At 34.1% G+C, this 18,024-nt stretch overlaps 1 protein-coding gene and 1 long non-coding RNA gene across 10 annotated transcripts in view; both read right to left on the bottom strand.

The window, feature by feature from the left end:
* Positions 1-8,472, bottom strand: part of LOC143238535 (uncharacterized) — a 44,862-nt gene extending 36,390 nt beyond the window's left edge. The window contains exon 1 of the long non-coding RNA XR_013020629.1: positions 8,170-8,472. This is a non-coding gene — a long non-coding RNA (uncharacterized LOC143238535). The remainder of the gene's footprint in view (positions 1-8,169) is intronic.
* An 899-nt stretch (positions 8,473-9,371) lies between these two features.
* Positions 9,372-18,024, bottom strand: part of LOC143240757 (uncharacterized) — a 49,669-nt gene continuing 41,016 nt past the window's right edge. For 7 of the 9 annotated variants that reach the window (XM_076483746.1, XM_076483742.1, XM_076483745.1 and 4 more), the window contains one exon: positions 9,372-11,170. In XM_076483746.1, the coding sequence (XP_076339861.1) occupies positions 11,046-11,170 (125 nt within the window). In that variant the 3' untranslated portion in view covers positions 9,372-11,045. Of the gene's footprint in view, positions 11,171-15,981; positions 16,064-18,024 lie in introns of all 9 variants that reach the window. The other 2 variants (XM_076483751.1, XR_013021924.1) reach the window with 2 other exon arrangements.

Here is an 18,024-nt window from a genome sequence, read left to right as displayed (position 1 = left end):
GCGAAATATAATACATCTAATTAAGCGAATCTTTAATAATAACCATATAGTTTGGTGATTGTTTAACTACGACGGTTCCCTCCAGTGGCACAACTGTAAGTCTGCGCTAGCAATTGTGTTTCGAATATCCTGGGAGAACATAGATAGTCATCGTGTATGTGGTTTTGTGCTTAACTTCCAAAAACAACAACAACTAGCTGTGGCGAATAAGTGACCTTTTGTGCAATATTTTATCACTACTAAAACAGCCTTTCTCAAGGCTGTGTATTTTAATACGCATTATAACCACAGATTAGTCAGTACTACTTGTAAAAGTATGTCATATAATTTTGCTAAGAGTACACGAGTATAAGATTTGTAAAGTTTTAAAAAATATATAAATAATTTTATTAACAAGATATTTCTGGTTCTTCTTTCAACTTGTTAGTAATAATGTTTGTTTTTGAATTTCGCGCAAAGCTACACGAAGGCTATCTAGGCTAGCTGTCCCTAATTTAGCATTATAAGACTAGAAGGAAGGTAGCTAGTCATCACCACCCACCGCCAACTCTTGGGCTACTCTTTTACTAATGAATAGTGGAATTGACGGTCACGTTATAATGCCCTCACGGCTGGAAAGGTAAACATGTTTGGTGCGACGAGGATTCGAACCCGCGACCTACAAGGTTACAACTAAAGCGCCTTAACCACCTGGTCATGCCGGGCCGACCAGAACAGAGTATGATCTACTCTCGTTGAAAGCATATATCAAAGACGTATCAGTGCATTAGCATATCAAAATCGTGAACTAAAATGCAATTAACATTTAGCGACTATTGTACACACACCAAGAAAACAGTACTTACCTGGTTACGTAGTTTTTCTAAATTGTTATATTTCTGCAATTGTTTTGTTTTGGTAATCGTTCATTACAAAAACGTTGATAATCAATAGCAAACGAAGTGGTGATTAGTACCCATGTGTTAAACTTGCACCAGATTATTTACCACTGATGATTAAACTGTTGTAGAGCGTGCAGGCTCTACATGAATGCCATAGTTATTAACAATAAATTATTTGAAAGACTTACCGCGATGAACGACAGTCGGTCAAACCACGAGGAAAGAATATATTACAAATCACAGATAGAGTGGAACTTGCTACAAGGATATCGAATTACGTTCAGGGGTTTGTATATTAAATCTTGTTTTTATTTATATATTTGGCGCGAAAAACAAGCCCATCCTCTCCTTCAAGCCTTACAAAAGTCTGTTACAAAACAAAATTAAAATAATAAACACAAACCAATGGAGAAAAAAATTAAGCAATGATTTTGGAACCATTTCCAATTCTGGTTGCATGCTTCCATCAAAATATTTGTGTTGTGATTACTTCTTTACGTATCATTTAACTTGTTGCTTCCTTGCGTTCTAGTGAGTATCAACTCGACCTTTGTTAAAAATCTTTTACAGTAGGCAGACTTTTCCTCATGTAAGATGCGTTTCTTTTGTGCATTCATTATTCATATATTTTTCTGTTCTTTAGGACTTAACTACTCAATAAATTTGAACATTCAGTTGTTCTTAAGCAATTCCCCTCGGTGGACACAGCAGATAACCCAATGTGGCTTTGCTATAAAAAAAAGCACACACACACTGTTCTTGAGCAAGCAGCTCCACCTGGTGATAATATTAAAATTAACGGTATGTATCCTAGCCAACCGATTTTTCTTTTGAGGAAACTGTAATTGTCAAATATTACTAATAGCATATGAAACTCTCCGTTGTATAAATTAAAGATCGTTAGTCTATTTTGTATTTATTTTTTACCTTATCTTATCTTGTTCCTAGAGAAACGAGCCTTTGATAAATGTGTAGAAGTTTTTGGCAGAAAATTATGACTCTTAAATAAAGTTTGCATTCACATCCTCTTAGAAAAACTAGCAGTATGACCGGAAGTGGTCAGAGGTCATCAGTACTCTACTGTATCCTTCTGTCAACAGCAACCTCCCACTTAACCCCAGCTGGCTGGTCAACAAGTGAGTCTCCACGGGTGATTGTCATTGGCACAAGACGGTTGTCACAGTCCGTCAGTAGACAGAATCATAACTTTCCCTTAGGCCGAAATCAAGGGCGGGTGGAGACAATCGCTTGTTCTAACCTAAGAGATTTGTGGTTGAGGGTTTACAAGGGAACTAACAGACCAAATGCTTAAATTAGTGGCCACATTTGTTAACTGATCTCTGTGGCTGTGACGAGATATTCGCTAGGGAGTTCGGTTAGTCATGGGTTTTTCCTCGCCGAAATAAATCACTCGAGTGGTCGCAGGGAATGCTGTAATGGGAGCAGGACAAAGATTTACTGGCTAAAAACTGGGAGGCAGAAGAGAGAGGAGGGGGTTTACAACAGTGAGGGCTTAGGCTTCTCCCACACAGTTACAGGAATTACATCACTCGTGTCAGAACTGTATGGCATACGGAGTTTAGTTAATACCAGTAGGTTGTGGTATAAATTAAAAAGCAAGTATTGTACATTATGCAGCGATATTGTGTCGCAAAGATATTTGCTGACTTTCGTTTGAAAGGTTTGTTAAATCGAAGACTGAAAGATAGTCCCCAGATGGATCAGCGGCACGTTTCTTGATTTACAGTGCTAAAATTGAAGGTTTGATTCCTGCAGTATACAGAACTTAGGTAGCCCATTGTATAATTTTGCGCTAAAACCCAACAACAACAAGGCTAAATGGATATCATACTATGATTTATTTGTATCTTTATTCTTTGAATAAAGTAACAAAAACAAAATGTTATCACGTTTGGGTATAAAGTTTCATAGTCGTTTACATTTGAAGTTTCACTGCGACGTCACTTTAGATATAAATTACAGTACATCTGTGTGTGTGTCTTTTCTTTTGATAATTAAACATAACTGACAAAAATACCTTCTGTGGTCGTTTTTTAATGATATTTTCCACCTTAAACTTCCTTACTTTGACTATCAGTATTAATTTATCATCATGGTCAGGCAGAAATCCCATTCCGCACGCGATTCGTAAGTCTAATAAGTAAATACTTTACACAGTCGTTACTCTTTCGTTTTAAGGCCTGACAGTTAATTACTGTCTGTATTCATAAACCCGACAGTCAAATATTACTGCTTTTTTATTTTCACGTCAACAGCAGTTTTGTCGTTTTTTTAAATCTAAAGTACAAACCTTTTGTTTAACGTGTTTCGCTACTCCCTACTGAATGGTAAGTTACATTAAATGAATTTTGAAATGAGTTCCTTTTTTAAAAAAAAAAAAAATTGGTTGTTCAGCAAATTGTATTTTAACATTGCTTTAAAAAATCAACAACAAAGTCTCACGGTATTTCTGTTAAATAGAAATGTGAACGTAGAGTTTGCCAACTACATCAGTTAACATTTTTTATCCTCGCGTTATCACACTTCGTTTTGTTTTATATACTTCCAACAGTACAGTTATTAATAAAATAAAGTTCTAAGTTCTACGTAAGGTAGTGCCGATACACTGTATCTATTGAAATGTATATAAATCTTGTGTTTAGACCAGATCTCAGTTGCTGTTGTCAACATCATACCAGTGTCTTGAACAGCTTGTTATGAATTGTCAGTGGTAGTCCCCTTATTAATATATCAGTTCCTTGATGGAGGTCCTTGTTTAGGCTTATTTTGTTTTTGTTTTGTTTTTCCCTTTGCAAGATTGATTGAACTTATTTAGAATTTGAGGAATAATTTAGTTTCAGAACGATTGCATTAAAAGGGAACTTTAGAAAGCGTGGTTACAAAGGTTGACTGTATATATTAGGTCATCCCGTAAGTAATATCTGCACATTTAATAAAGAAAGTGTATCATCAGTTCTATCTTTGCAGAAGGATTTAATGACTAAAATATGTAATAGGACGTGTATAAAAATGTTCAAACAAATAAAAGAAACTAACCCAACTCCACTTTTTCAGATCATTAATCAAATAAACCATTATGAAGATGGATGTGTCTGAGAAGCACATTAGGCATATAATGTTTTATGAGTTTCAAAAAGGCATTAGTGCAGCAAAAACTACAAAAAACATTCCAAGCTTTTATGGTATGGAGACTCTCAATGAAATAAAATGTCGAAGGTAGTTTCAGAAGTTCAAATCAAGTGATTACAGCTTAAGTGATGCGCCACGTTCAGGTCGTTCTGTTGAGTTTAATGATGACTTGGTGCTGGCTGCACTTGATGAAAATTGTGCTGTAACAGTTGAAGAACTAACACAGAAGCTTAATTCAACCCATTCAACAGTTCACCATCATCTTCAACAGCTTGGAAAGGTGTCAAAACTTAGGAAATGGGTATCTCATGAGTTGACAGAAGCCAACCTTAGAGCATGTGTGGACATTTGCACTTTTCTGCACTCTCGTGAACGTAACTCACCTTTTTTGAACAGGTTGGTGACTGGAGATGAAAAAGTAATACATTATACAAATGTTAAGCGCTGCAGACAATGGCTAAACTGAGCACAGCTCAAAATGGGCCTCCAGCTTAGGAATGTCTTGTTAAGCGTTTGGTGGGATATTGTTGGTGTGATCCACTTTGAGTTGCTGCCACTCAGTGTAACGATTACATCAGACTTCTGTTGTCAACAGTTAGAGCATTTCAATGTTGCACTGAAAGAAAAGATGCAGGCATTGATCAGTCGTAGAGGTGTTGTGTTACACCAGGATAATGTGTTGCCTCATACAACAAAGATCATATCTGCAAAGACTGAAGAGCAAGACTGGGAAAATCTTCCACATCCTCCCTATTATCCAGACCTTGCCCCATCTGATTATCATCTATTCTGAAGTTTTCAAAACTATCTTGATGGAAAAGAGCTTGGAATACATGAAGATATAAAACTACCATATCTATATTATTTTCCTCCAAACTCCAATAATTTTATAGAAATGACATTCAGAAGCTTGTGAATAGTTAGCAGGAAGTAATTAATAATAATTAAACATACATTATTGATTAAATAACATTTTTCTGAACCTAAAATCGGACATTACATAAGGGATGACCTGATATTAGCGTGAGACAACAGTAAGTTTATGGACTTACCGTGCTGAAATCCGAGATCTCATTCCCAGCTCTTCTTGTTTTTACATTTGACAAGTAAGTTCTTCAATAAGAAGAGGATCTTCTAACTTATGACTTCATCCTTACTTCATTGGTACTCAGAACTAGTTTGTGCTAAGGATTTCACGAAAGCTCAACTTCGTGGTACTCAAAATAAAAACTGCAATTTTTAATATATTTTTTGTTTCCTCCAACATTTGTCTTATTGCGTTTAATTACAGTTTTTTTTAATTATTAGCTTAACTATAATACTTTTTAACAACTTTGCTAGTCCGATTGTAATCCTATTTTATTTTGGATTTCTTAAAACCAGTTCCCTAAGTTTATTATAGAAAGCGCTAAAGCAGGAATCTTTTGCCTGTTATAATTTTGACAAGAAAAAAATGTATTGGAGTTTTTTTAGTTTTTTTTTATCATTGCTTCTTGGATTAGGCGTGGCTTGGTAACTAGTATGCTCCGATTGTAAATCTGAGGATTCACGATTTGCGCTCTGCATTTAAAAGTGATGATAATTTCCTACTAATCTTTTAGACAAGAACAACGAAAGAGTTCGTTGTGAGTCTTATTAATAAGGTGCCTTCTCAGTTATGTATTAACTTAAAATCAGAAACGACTTCATCCGGATCAGCTTTTGTGTAGTTTTGTACGAAAATTCTGAAACAAATAAACAGACTCGCTTATTTTATTTATCTATTTTTTTATTGTAGACTACAATCTAAGGGGATGTAACGTTTTAAACGAACTCCATTTAATTTTCTATTTTGTGAAGGAGAAAAAAAAGTTGAAATTCTTTCTCTTTAAAGACAGTTTACTGGTCGGAATGTTTCTTGTGCTCAGGGGAACACATGAATACACTTTCCAGTACGCTTTAAGAAATCTTCATAAAGCAGCAGGTGCCTGGCAGGAAACTGGTTTAGTGTATAGAGTAGCAACAACTGTAGCTTTACGATGTGAAACTAGCACTTCATAAATATCAGTGGTATAGCTTCCCTCCCGCTAGGCGCCGCTGTTCCGCTTAGGTTAATCTTTATGTGCCACTTAAAGATTACCCATTTACACCAATAATAATTTCACGTTGTGAAAATCCTATATTGCACATAGATTTAGTTGTGAGATTTGTGTTGCCGGAAGAATATACGGAAGTAGTAAGTAGTCCTATCTGTGTACGTAGCCGGATCAAACTGCACGGTGACACTGATATTTGTATAACTGTGAAGTTCTAAAGATTACAAGGAAAACAGTGTATTATATGGTGACACATTTCTGAATAGAATAATCTAAATGATTTAACTCGTAATGAAATTCGCCACTAATATAAACTAAGCACTGAATATGTTAATACAAACTGGAGGTTAAAGGATCTATTGTAAGTTCAGAGGTTCCTGCAAAAGCAGTAGAAATCACTCACGAATAGAATTAAACTTTTCATCATATTTAACTTCTCTCACATGTTGCTAAACAGAGATTTTGCTATTATAGTATATTTGTATGTATTCCATAAATGTAATATTTATTTTGTTATCTGATTTACGTAGTATTTATTTAACTGACTATTCTACATATTTTGTGAATTTTTTGTACCTTACTTAATATATCAGTTGCTTGATTAAGTTCTCTTCTTATGCTATTTTTGCAATATTTTTCTTTGTAAAACTGAACGAACTGCTTTTGAGTTTTAAAACAATCTTATTTTCAGAACGATTGCATTAAAAGGTATTTTTTTTTAAAAGTAAGATTACATAAGTTGAAAAATATGAGTTTAAAAACCGTGATAATGTCTTAGTTTTATTGTATACACATGAATTACTAGAAAAGAGTTTGAAAAAAACGGAAAAAAGAGAAGTGACAGTTTAAATACTTAATATATAGATGTGTGGACGGTCCCTTCACGTTTAAACTTCTAGGTTTTATTTACGAGAAAACTCGTAAAGTATACGACCAAGTTTAAGTTTAGGTAGTTTGGAATTACACTATTTCCTGATTTTTATTACTGGACTCCTTGAAGTGGATTTAGACATAACTGTAACACAAACCAGTTTCTTGAGATTAAACTGAAAATAACTGAGCCTTGACATCAACCAGAGTCTAATTAAAAAATTTTATAGGCTAAACTTAAAGGCTACATATTTAACTTCAACCAATGGTTGTAGATCAATATAGAGGGAGGTTACAGTTTGCATTACAATTAAAAACTATTTAATCCCATTAAAATTATAAATGACTGTTATAGCTACAGATATTAATATAGCTGTGTATAAAACTGACTCTAAAATCCAGATTCAAAACCGAAATCGAAATCCCATATTTTCTAGTAACAACAGGCGTTAGAGTTGAAACATTTACAGTTAAGGATAAATTTTGTATTCTAGTATTAATAATATAATAGGTGTTGCAAAGTGAAATTGATTTTTCCTTTATTTTCAGGAGATTTGTTTCTTTCGTGTTATCTAGTGTGTTTCATTTGTGCGATAACTCCTGACATCTTGGTATAGCACTAAGCAAATTAGCTTGAACTTCATTGACACACTTACTAGTCTGATTAATTAGTTTATAATTAGAGTAACTATCGTTGGTTTTATATTAAATAATTGTGTTTTTATACAACAAATAAATGTTTTGTTGAAGTATTCTCAAATAATATTTCAAAGTTTAAGAAACAGCACTTACGATAAAAGTTTACAAATATTTAGGATTCGGTTTTTTCTATGTTCACGTGATTTATTGTCGTATTGTACGTTTTATATTTTCATTATTTTGAGTTTATTTGTTGAAAGTTATTAGGCGTTATTGTCACTCAAAAGTTAATGTAGATCTCATATTTTCTTAGGGTAGTCTGGCACGTGTGACATTTATTCACGTACCTCACATACTGCTTAGTAATTATGTTTAAGAATAGATTAAAACGTACAAGCCTAGAACGTTCACTTTCCTACCATGGTATACACCCAATTGTGGGAAGGTGTTGGCTGCTCATTTATAATATATAGATATATACATAGAAGGTTATATGTATATAAACAGGTTATTCGAAGTTACTAAAGGTTCGTTTGCCTAATGAAGTAACTTACTGTTCCGGTTTTCATAATGGGCTTCAACAGTCAACAAAGAGCTGAATTGCTGTGCAGATGATAAGACCTGTATACTGCTGTTAAGTGAACGACAGTATTAACTATTTAGATGTGTAGAATTATTTATACCATACATCGACGCCCGTACTGTCGAGCAGGAAAAACGACACGCTATCTGTATGGCGATAAAGCAATTAAGTTGAAACGTTTCGGGGGTAGAAAATGTTCTACGTGATGATACATAACGTAAGACTCAACTCGTGACGAAATTCGTCAGTTTGTTTCTTGTCGTTATTTAATGGTTGGTTTGTATGTTGTTTTTCGTGTTGTAACTCTGGACATCTTGATAAAGCACTACAAAAGTCAGTTTCCAGTTTATAGGTATATAAAGAGTCAATAGACATCATAACCTTGATACAATATTAATATTTCATAATATTTACTAACTTCTTTTACTTGCAGTCTTGTTTGGCAATAGCAGTTTCGCAAACATTCCATTTGAATGTGTATAACAGCTCAGTTTGACTTTGTTTTATTTTTAGAGAAACAGAATTATAGAGAGAGAAAGAGAAAGGCGTAGGGAAACTGAGAGACGCAGTAAGAGAAATAAACCACTTATGCCTAAAGAAATTTGAATTTTTCAAAGTGAATTATTTCCGACTGCTTAACGCAGAAGGTTGTTTTATTTAATACTCGTTCTATAACACAGCAAACAGCGTGTCATTATAAGCAAAATAAGCGTAAATGTCTTTTTTATAGTGCTTAAAATTACATAACTCTAACTTACTACCATTAATACTGGTTGTTTCTTTATTTTGTAATGCGAATTCGAATAAAAACATATGGTAGTATCACGGGAATTGTTTCGTAGTCGAGCTAGACGTGTTTCCATAAGAGTACATGTCCAGTTACGGTACACTTTGTATTTACCTCAGTAATACCATATCAGTTTTTTTTTATGTCTTTAAACTGTTTAATTTCGCTTAGAGACAATCAATGCAAAACACTATTGGATAAATTTTCTCCTTGGAACAAATGTTGGAATACATAGTAACGATCCAGACCTTTTTAGGGTTTTTTAAAGCAAAGTGTTGTGTGCTTAAACACAGAAATGAGGATTCTCAAAATAACTGTGTTGAATGTATATAGTTTTATTGCACTTTCAATGAACGTGATTATAAAATACTTCAGTAGAGCATCAGTTAAGTCTATATGTTTTTATTTGTATCTCTTAAGGCATTGATTCATATACAAATACAATACTGTGTCCTTAACCGTAGAAATTAGAATTCTTAAAACAATTATGTTAAACGCATATACTTTTATTACAATGAACACGACTATAAAATACTCTGATAAAGTATCAGTTTAGTCTTTCTGATTTTTATTTGTATCTCTTAAGGCACTGGTTTGTATACAAATACAATGCTGGGTCCTTTAATGTCGAAATGAGAATTCTTAAAACAACTTACTGTTGTTTTTTATTAACCACAAAGCTACACAAAGGTCTATCTGTGCTCTGCTCATCACGGATATCGAAACCCGATTTCTAGTGGTTTAAGTCCGCAGACATACATACCACTGTGCCACTGGGGGGCCTTAAAACAACTGTGTTAAACGAATATTTTTATTGCACTTTCAATGAGCATTATTCTAAACAATGTGGTTCTAAGATACTTGACTAAAAGAGCGGTTGGTCTTAAATTAAGGTTTTCTTTGCTGTGTAACTCTTGATTCGTCTACAAAGAAAATGATGATAACATAAGCGAAAAATCCTTGTCACATTTAAGTAACAAATTCTAATGAAATAAGTTATTTAGAAAATACGAAGTTTATATTTAACAAGTATAAACCTGTCCGCTGGTTCGCACAAATGTGTGTTTCTGTTTTTCCTATAGTAAAGCCACATCGGACTATCTGCCGAGTCTACCATGGGGAATTGAACCTCCATGGGGACCTCACGAAAGGAAGACTTGGGGAAGAAACATTGGTCTTCCCTTTCTATAGCTTTAGTCAGTCAACAAGTAATGAGACTGATGAAGAAAGTAGCCAAAAATGACCTATTACATAGACTTGAATCTGACAGCAAACCCAATCATTAGTCGTTTTAAAATAAAAAAACGATTTACTTTTGCAGTCCAAAAATATAACTTAATTAGATTGGGCAATTTTTTTAGTTAAAGAAGTTATTTTATTTTACAACTGTTATAAAATTACAGCTCACCCATTATAACATTTCGTGTAGCTGGAAACGAGATTCGACGTAAATGTATCAGGTTGTTATTTATTTTAGAATTCTTAAATCTAAGGTTATATTGCACAATACGTCAATAATTTTCACACAAAAAAAAATCAAAGAACATAACAAAAACAAAACACACAACATTTTTTTTTTGTCTGACCAACACCGTATTTCAGGTCAAAAACTTTTGCACCGGCATTAATAACGTCTCCAGACGTTAAACAAAGCAGACATACATAAGTAACAACAATATCTCTTTATCCATATGTCTCCAACAGAAGAGTGTTTTGTCTGCTTGGTAATCTCTAGTCATGTTCTGTAGATCCTTGTTGCGAGCGTTTCGTTCTGCTAGAAATATTTAGTTTGTGTTATGTAGACGAAATTCTTCAGCCAAATGAACGTAGGACTTCGTCAACAGGAGAAGCTATCTCAGGAATATCTGAAAACAGTGACAAAGACACCTCTATTTATAATACAATATGAGCTTATTAATAAAAAATGAAAGTAAGGAAGTTCAACCATTGCTCATTACGAACGGATGAGTCTTAGACTTGCTAACATGTTTTACGCGTAGTCTTATTTGGCAAGCGTAATATGGCAACCAATCCATTTGAATTCCTTCTTGAAACATTTTCTACACAGGATGATCCGTTGCCATGGAGAAGGCGTTGATAAGGCTGCCGGAAGTTGGACTGATGCTCTCTACGATTAGTGATAAGCAATCGAGACTGGATACTGAAGAAAGTTGTTGTTCGCCTCCTATAAGAATAGATCGAAAACGACCATGAATAATGATAAACCGTAACTACATTATTATTATTTATTTACTGGTATCACCGGTACGTTTTATTCACTCTTTTACCCAAGTTTTATAAGTATGACCATTAAGCCACAATTCAATTATGAATTCATGACGTCAGCAGTGATATGTATAACTTATTTTAACACATAAATTTTAAAAGAGGTTAAGCACCTTTCTTCATCCTTTACATAAAATTACAAAATACGTTTCAATTATGATTTATATGTTGCCCAAACAAAGACTTCTTAAGTCAAACTTTCTAATGATATTAATATCTCATAAAGATAACCAAGATCTTTAAAATACAAAGTAATTTTTAGTTATTACTAGCAGTAAAATATCTAGTGTAATAGAAATACAGTTTTACTGTGAAACGTTAAAATTTACATTTCACAGTTGGTTGGAACCTTTATCAAGCACAGTGCTTCCAAATAATTACGTTATATATTTACATAACGTGAAAGTTATGTAACTTAAATGTCATAGTTTAAGCTCTGAAATTTCGAGTTCAGAGTTAATTATAACGTTGATGATATTAATATCTCATAAAGATAACCAAGATCTTTAAAATACAAAGTAATTTTTAGTTATTACTAGCAGTAAAATATCTAGTGTAATAGAAATACAGTTTTACTGTGAAACGTTAAAATTTACATTTCACAGTTGGTTGGAACCTTTTATCAAGCACAGTGCTTCCAAATAATTACGTTATATATTTACATAACGTGAAAGTTATGTAACTTAAATGTCATAGTTTAAGCTCTGAAATTTCGAGTTCAGAGTTAATTATAACGTTGACTTTCTATAATTACGTCTTATATCTAGCAGGATATTATATTTTAAACTTTAGACTTTGGATTTTAAGAAAGCTACTAATTAGCATAGAAAACAGGTAGTTTAAAACACAATACATAAACAAGTGAGTTTAGCCATAAGGTAAGAATCTCTTTCAGTACATCACTTATTAAACGTTAAATATGTTGCATATTTTATCGGCTAATTCAGAAGTTGTCTACCTAAATCAACGTATTTAATAACCTAAATGTGTTAATGATGATATTTTATCATAAATAGTTTTCATATTTTATGTGTTATTTTGTCTCAAATAATGTGTATAAGACGTTAAGTCTTTCTTAGAATATACCCTTATGGTCACCCATGAACTTATCACGTAGTTATAATAAAAAGTGTTTTCCTTGTAACTAAATAAGTTCACAATCTAACATGACTTGACTGGTGGCTAGTACATAGGTTATTAATGAAATCTGACTACGCATATATACTTTTTATCTGTTCGAGGCAATTAGAAAACCATAAAACACCATTTCAACAGTGATGTTCCTTCAATAATAATTAAAATGGTTAACGTCTAACAAAATCATTATGTACCCTTTGCAATCGTTTTCAAAAATCAAACTTGCATGTGCTTGAGATAATGTACTTGCCTAGAGGAATTTCTCACTATCAGGTTATTACATGTTAAGATATAGAAAGAAAAACATGCAGTCAAATACTAACTATGAATGCTGATCCACATTATTTTAACTTAATAGCGTAACTAGCACATGAACTATGGTTACAAAAATTGACAAGGTCGAAGTCGTTTTAATGTGTTTATATCTCTTTAAATTGCATTCAAAACTTGTTCTTTAGGAGCCACATAAACTGAAATTTCACCCTAGAAGCTTTGTATTACGTGTCCTCCTGTCGACGACGACGTTCTATCGACAGGCTCATAAAACAAGGTGATCTTCTCTCTAGGGTGTGATTTAACTGTCGCCGGATGTGTTTCTTTTCACATTTCGTCTCTGTAGCTATGTTTCAATGCTGGTTGCTTCCCTACTTTAAACTCTTTAAAATAGCGCTCTTCAAGAACGTAAATAACCACCAGTAAGTTCATTCTTTCCTCTAAAACATGTCTGTTCTCTGGAAGTCAAGTTAACTAATTATGTTACAGTAAGTTTGAGTGTTTAGAAGAATTTCTTTAGAATGTTTTCGGTTTAAGAATGTCAACTATACTAAAAACACCAGTTTTATTTTTCATTTTTATTTGGAACGTATTTTGAATCCATTTGCGCAGATAGCCATAGTGTAGCTTTGCTCGAAATTCAAAACAACAAACAATTTAATCCATTTGCAATAGATGGCGTACAGTATATAAATTGACGTAAGTATTTACTTAGTCTTACGTTCACAAAGTCAGAATATAACCAACCCTTTGGTTTCTCTTTACCAACAAATAGCGGGATTGACTGTAACATTATACTTCTCCCAGAGCTGATTGTTCTTTGTTTATTTTGAATTTCTTACAAAGCTAAACGATGGTTATTTGCGCTAGCCGTCCTTAAATTTGCAGTGTAAGATAAGAGAGAAGGCAGCTAGTCATCAACAACTACCGCCGACTCTTGGGCTACTCGTTTACCAACGAATAGTGGGATTGACCGTCACATTATAACGCCCACATGGCTGAAAGGGCGAGCATGTTTAGTGCAACGGGGATTCGAACCCGCAACCCTCGGATTGCGACCTAAACGTTCTAACCACTGAGCCATTCAAGGCTGAAAAGACAAGCATTTTCGGTGATGGGTTGCAACTAACTGAAGCAAATGGCTTGGAATATATTATTCTGATTATTTTACACAAAGCTTCTTTTTATAAATAAATGAATATTTAATTAATCTTGTTTTTTTTTTCTCCTTTACCAACAAACTTTATTAACTGTAGTTAATAATTTTAATATATATATACGAGGTTTGCTTTAAAGGAAACCTCTCTTTATAGCAATATATTAAACACTAAGAAATTAATAAAATAAACCAGTGGTATACTGTCTAAAGGAAAATCTATTGTATTTCTAGGTTTATTAATTGGAAAATGTTGTAATGATTATTGCATACAACAGAAACGTAATTCGCCAATCAGTAGAAATAGTATTTTAACCCTAACCATCTGCTTCAAAATTGCATTCTAACTCCAATTTATTTATCTATTATAATAGTTTTTTTTTTTTTTCTCGAGTGTCGGAAATTATTTTCAATTTTTCATCTCGTGAAATTAAAATACCGTGAGAACGACTTAGTCTACAGTATGTTAGTTAGTATTAAACGTATATACATTCAATGCTTACAAACATTCTGTTGCCCTTGATACATTGCCCCCCCCCCCAGTGACACAGTGGTATGTGTGTGGACTTACACACTAAAAACCGGGTTTCAATACCTGTGATGGTTAGAGCAGATATAGCCCATTCTGAAGCTTTGTGCTTAATTCTAAACAAATAAACATTACCCCCAAGTGGCACAGCGGTAACTTTGTAGATTTTTATAACGCTAAAAATCGGGCTCTATACCCGCGGTGATAGTTCACTATATGGCACTGCGCTTAACAACAACGAAAAATGAATAAAAAATATATATCTGTGAATCGGTAAAATTACCGTCAAAGAGGATATCAACTCGGAAGAAGGTAGAATATCTCTGTTGAGTAACTGCTACGAACATCTGCCTCACGCAGTAGAACGTTACGCGCCGCATACAAAAGTCCTAGTAATGAGAGAAGTCATTGTGTGTGGGCGGGAATACAGATAAGGTCATAGGTGACCAAAGGGCTGTAAACACTAGTTCATTCTCGAAAAGTATTTGTACTTGGAAGACGCGGAAACGCAGAGAGAAAAAAGTTCGTCGAAGAGGTGGGCTCAAACACTGATATGTAGCAAGGCGTGCAAAGCGTGCTTTCTGCTAACGAGCTATGTATGTAGCGTTTACGTGTGCGACAAATATTTTTCTACTTTCCCTACCGAACGCTCTTTCCTCCTCATTTTCTCTGAAGAAACCGCTTATTGCGTTTAAAGATGGAATTCTATTGTTTAAATGAAATCTCACCGGAACTACGTCAAATTAATCAGTGAAGGTTTTTTTGTTGTTGTTGTTGTTAAATTTCAGCGTGTGTTCCCTTCCAACTTTCCCCCATTTTTATTTTTATTTTTTGTAGTGACTGCTCATCCCCCTACATTGAATAACTCCCACAGTCAGAACTTTTGGTCTGTAAGGCCATTCGAGTAAAATATACAACATACATATATCATATAATCACTGAAGGCGCTGGCTATAGTCTGGAGTGGGGGCATAGAAATATATTAAAACGAATTAAGCGCCTTGATAAAAAAATCTATTTATTTAACCAACGTTTCGGCTTACACCTTCATCAGAGTGCAGCTGTTTTACACCAATGGACACATCGCAGCTATAGTCTAATCCTGATGGTTAAAACAAATAATTATCCCTAAAAGAATAATTGTCGCTTCAAAAAATATATTATAAATATACATGTATAAATGTGTATGTGCAAGAATACTAAGTCAAACTGTTATGTTTTTTTGTTGTTGTTTTTTGGAATTTCGCGCAAAGCTACACGAGGTCTATCTGCGCTAGCTGTCCCTAACTTAACAATTTAAGACTAGAGGGAAGGCAGCTAGTCATCAATCCCTACCGCCAACTCTTGGGCTAATCTTTTACCAACTAGTAGTGGGATTGACCGAAACATTATAACGCCTCCGGCTAAAAAGACAAGCATGTTTGTTGTGACGGGGATTCGAATTCGCGACCATAAGATTACGAGTCAAGCACCCTAACCACCATGAAGTATAATTAAACCTTCACGTTAAATGTAATAAAACGATTTGTATGGATATATACATATATACTTTTATACTGAATCATATACAAACATTAAAATTAATTCTTTAAACAAAAATATTCCCCACCAACACCTGTTAGTTAAACCTCTTGACTAATGTGGTGAAACGTTAGGCTCAGTGCAAACAGTTCCTGTTTCAATACAAGTGGGGAGATCTGAAGAAGAACAAAAACATTAAATTATGGCATGGATACTACACGTTTAACAGTAAAGTTACGTATTTAGTTTAGTCAGCCTTACTGGTCACTTCTTTGATAAAATATTATAGATTTGGTTATTACTTAACAATTAAGTTACAATTTATACTAAGGCCCACACCCATCCCCCCCTTGGTTTATGTGCCTTCTGAATTTATAAACGTTTTCTATCTGACTGTTGAAATGTTTACTGATGTTATATATGATTAATCTCGTAGATTTTTCTGAATATTTAAAATAGTTTGTTCAAAAAATAAAATAACCTGAGATGCCAAGTCGAGTGAATATCTGTTACGAAGTTGTAGCTATTTAGATACAAACTAGAGTGAGTATCTGTTACGATGATTGTAGATCAAAGGATTCGATAGCTTAAGATGCAAGTTAGAGTGGATATCTGTTACGGTGTAGTAGTTATATTAATCAAAGGATTAGATGATATGAGTTATAAAGTAGAGTGGATATCTGTTATGATGTAGTAGTTACATTATTCAAAGGATTAGATAACTTAAGATACAAATTAGAGTGGATATCTGTTACGGTGTAGTAGTTATATTAATCAAAGGATTAGATGATATGAGTTATAAAGTAGAGTGGATATCTGTTATGATGTAGTAGTTACATTATTCAAAGGATTAGATAACTTAAGATACAAATTAGAGTGGATATCTGTTACGGTGAAGTAGTTATATTAATCAAAATTGAAAAGCATACTTGTCTTTTATGGACTGTCTTATATTTAATGCACTGATAGATATTTACAACCTACAGTTAGTAGTCTCACTTGATGTAAGTATAAGCCACGTGTGCGAAGTTATACAACAAAAAATCGTTCAAATATAACGAAACATTTTGGGCGCGCCTACGCAAAGACTCACTAAGAGTAAAAATGGACTGTTTTCAGTTATTTTGTAATTCGGACATCATAGATTACCTTGTAGAGTATTAGTACTTGAATATATGGCAAAACTACTGAAGCTATCTGTTGCCCTCCCTAATTTTGAATTACTGACAGAGAGAAGTTAGCCATCCAGCAGCACCTTATCAAACTCATTTAACGCTAAGAGAATGAATGTCACTTATATGACACCCCAATTTTTCTAACGATTCGAACCCGTCTCGCTAGCACCTAAACCGGAAAAAGGGACAAACATATCTGGTGGAACCGGGATGAAATTAACGGTTTGGTTTGGTTTTAATTTCGCGCAAAGCTACACGAGGACTATCTGCACCAGTCTTCCCTAGTTTAGCAGTGTAATAATAGAGGGAAGGCAGCTACTTATTATCACCCACCGCCGACTCTTGGGCTACACTTTGACCAACGAATAGTGGGATTGACCGTCACATTATAACGCCCCCACGGCTGAAAGGGCAAGCATATTTGGTGTGATGAAGATTCAAATCAGCAACCTTCAGATTGCAAGTCGAGCGCCACCGGGCTGAAATTAACGAAGTTCAAGAGTTGGTTAGTGGTTTAGTGTTTATTGATGCAAAGTAACTGGAGTAACTGCGCCAAACAACCGGTAAAAAGATAAAAAAGTAAAACCACTAAACTACGTAAAAAGGAATCATACTAAAACAAAACATAGTCCAATTTTCAAATTAAAATCTTAAAGTTAAAAAAAAAGACCAACGACTTTTAAAAAATTTTAAACACAACTGAGATGGACAAAGTCACCACCGCTAATGGCACCGTCCAACATGAAGGGTAAACCCATGGTAAAAATATGTTTAAAATGGTGACGTCGCACTCGATCGTAATGACAGCACGACAGTAAAATGTGGGCTATTGTAACCTGAGTGTCACACAAACCACACATTGGTGCGTAGCCAAACCAGAACAACTTCCTCCTTCTGCTTCTTACGGCAATAAGACGGCCAAGAGCAACAGAAGGTTTGATCTGGAAAAGCTTGCTATCACG

The sequence above is a fragment of the Tachypleus tridentatus genome, chromosome 13, assembly GCF_004210375.1.
Source record: "Tachypleus tridentatus isolate NWPU-2018 chromosome 13, ASM421037v1, whole genome shotgun sequence".
Classification (NCBI taxonomy): Eukaryota; Metazoa; Arthropoda; class Merostomata; order Xiphosura; family Limulidae; genus Tachypleus; species Tachypleus tridentatus.
The sequence above is the reverse complement of the archived record's forward strand: the minus strand, read 5'-3'. Positions and strand labels throughout refer to the sequence as shown.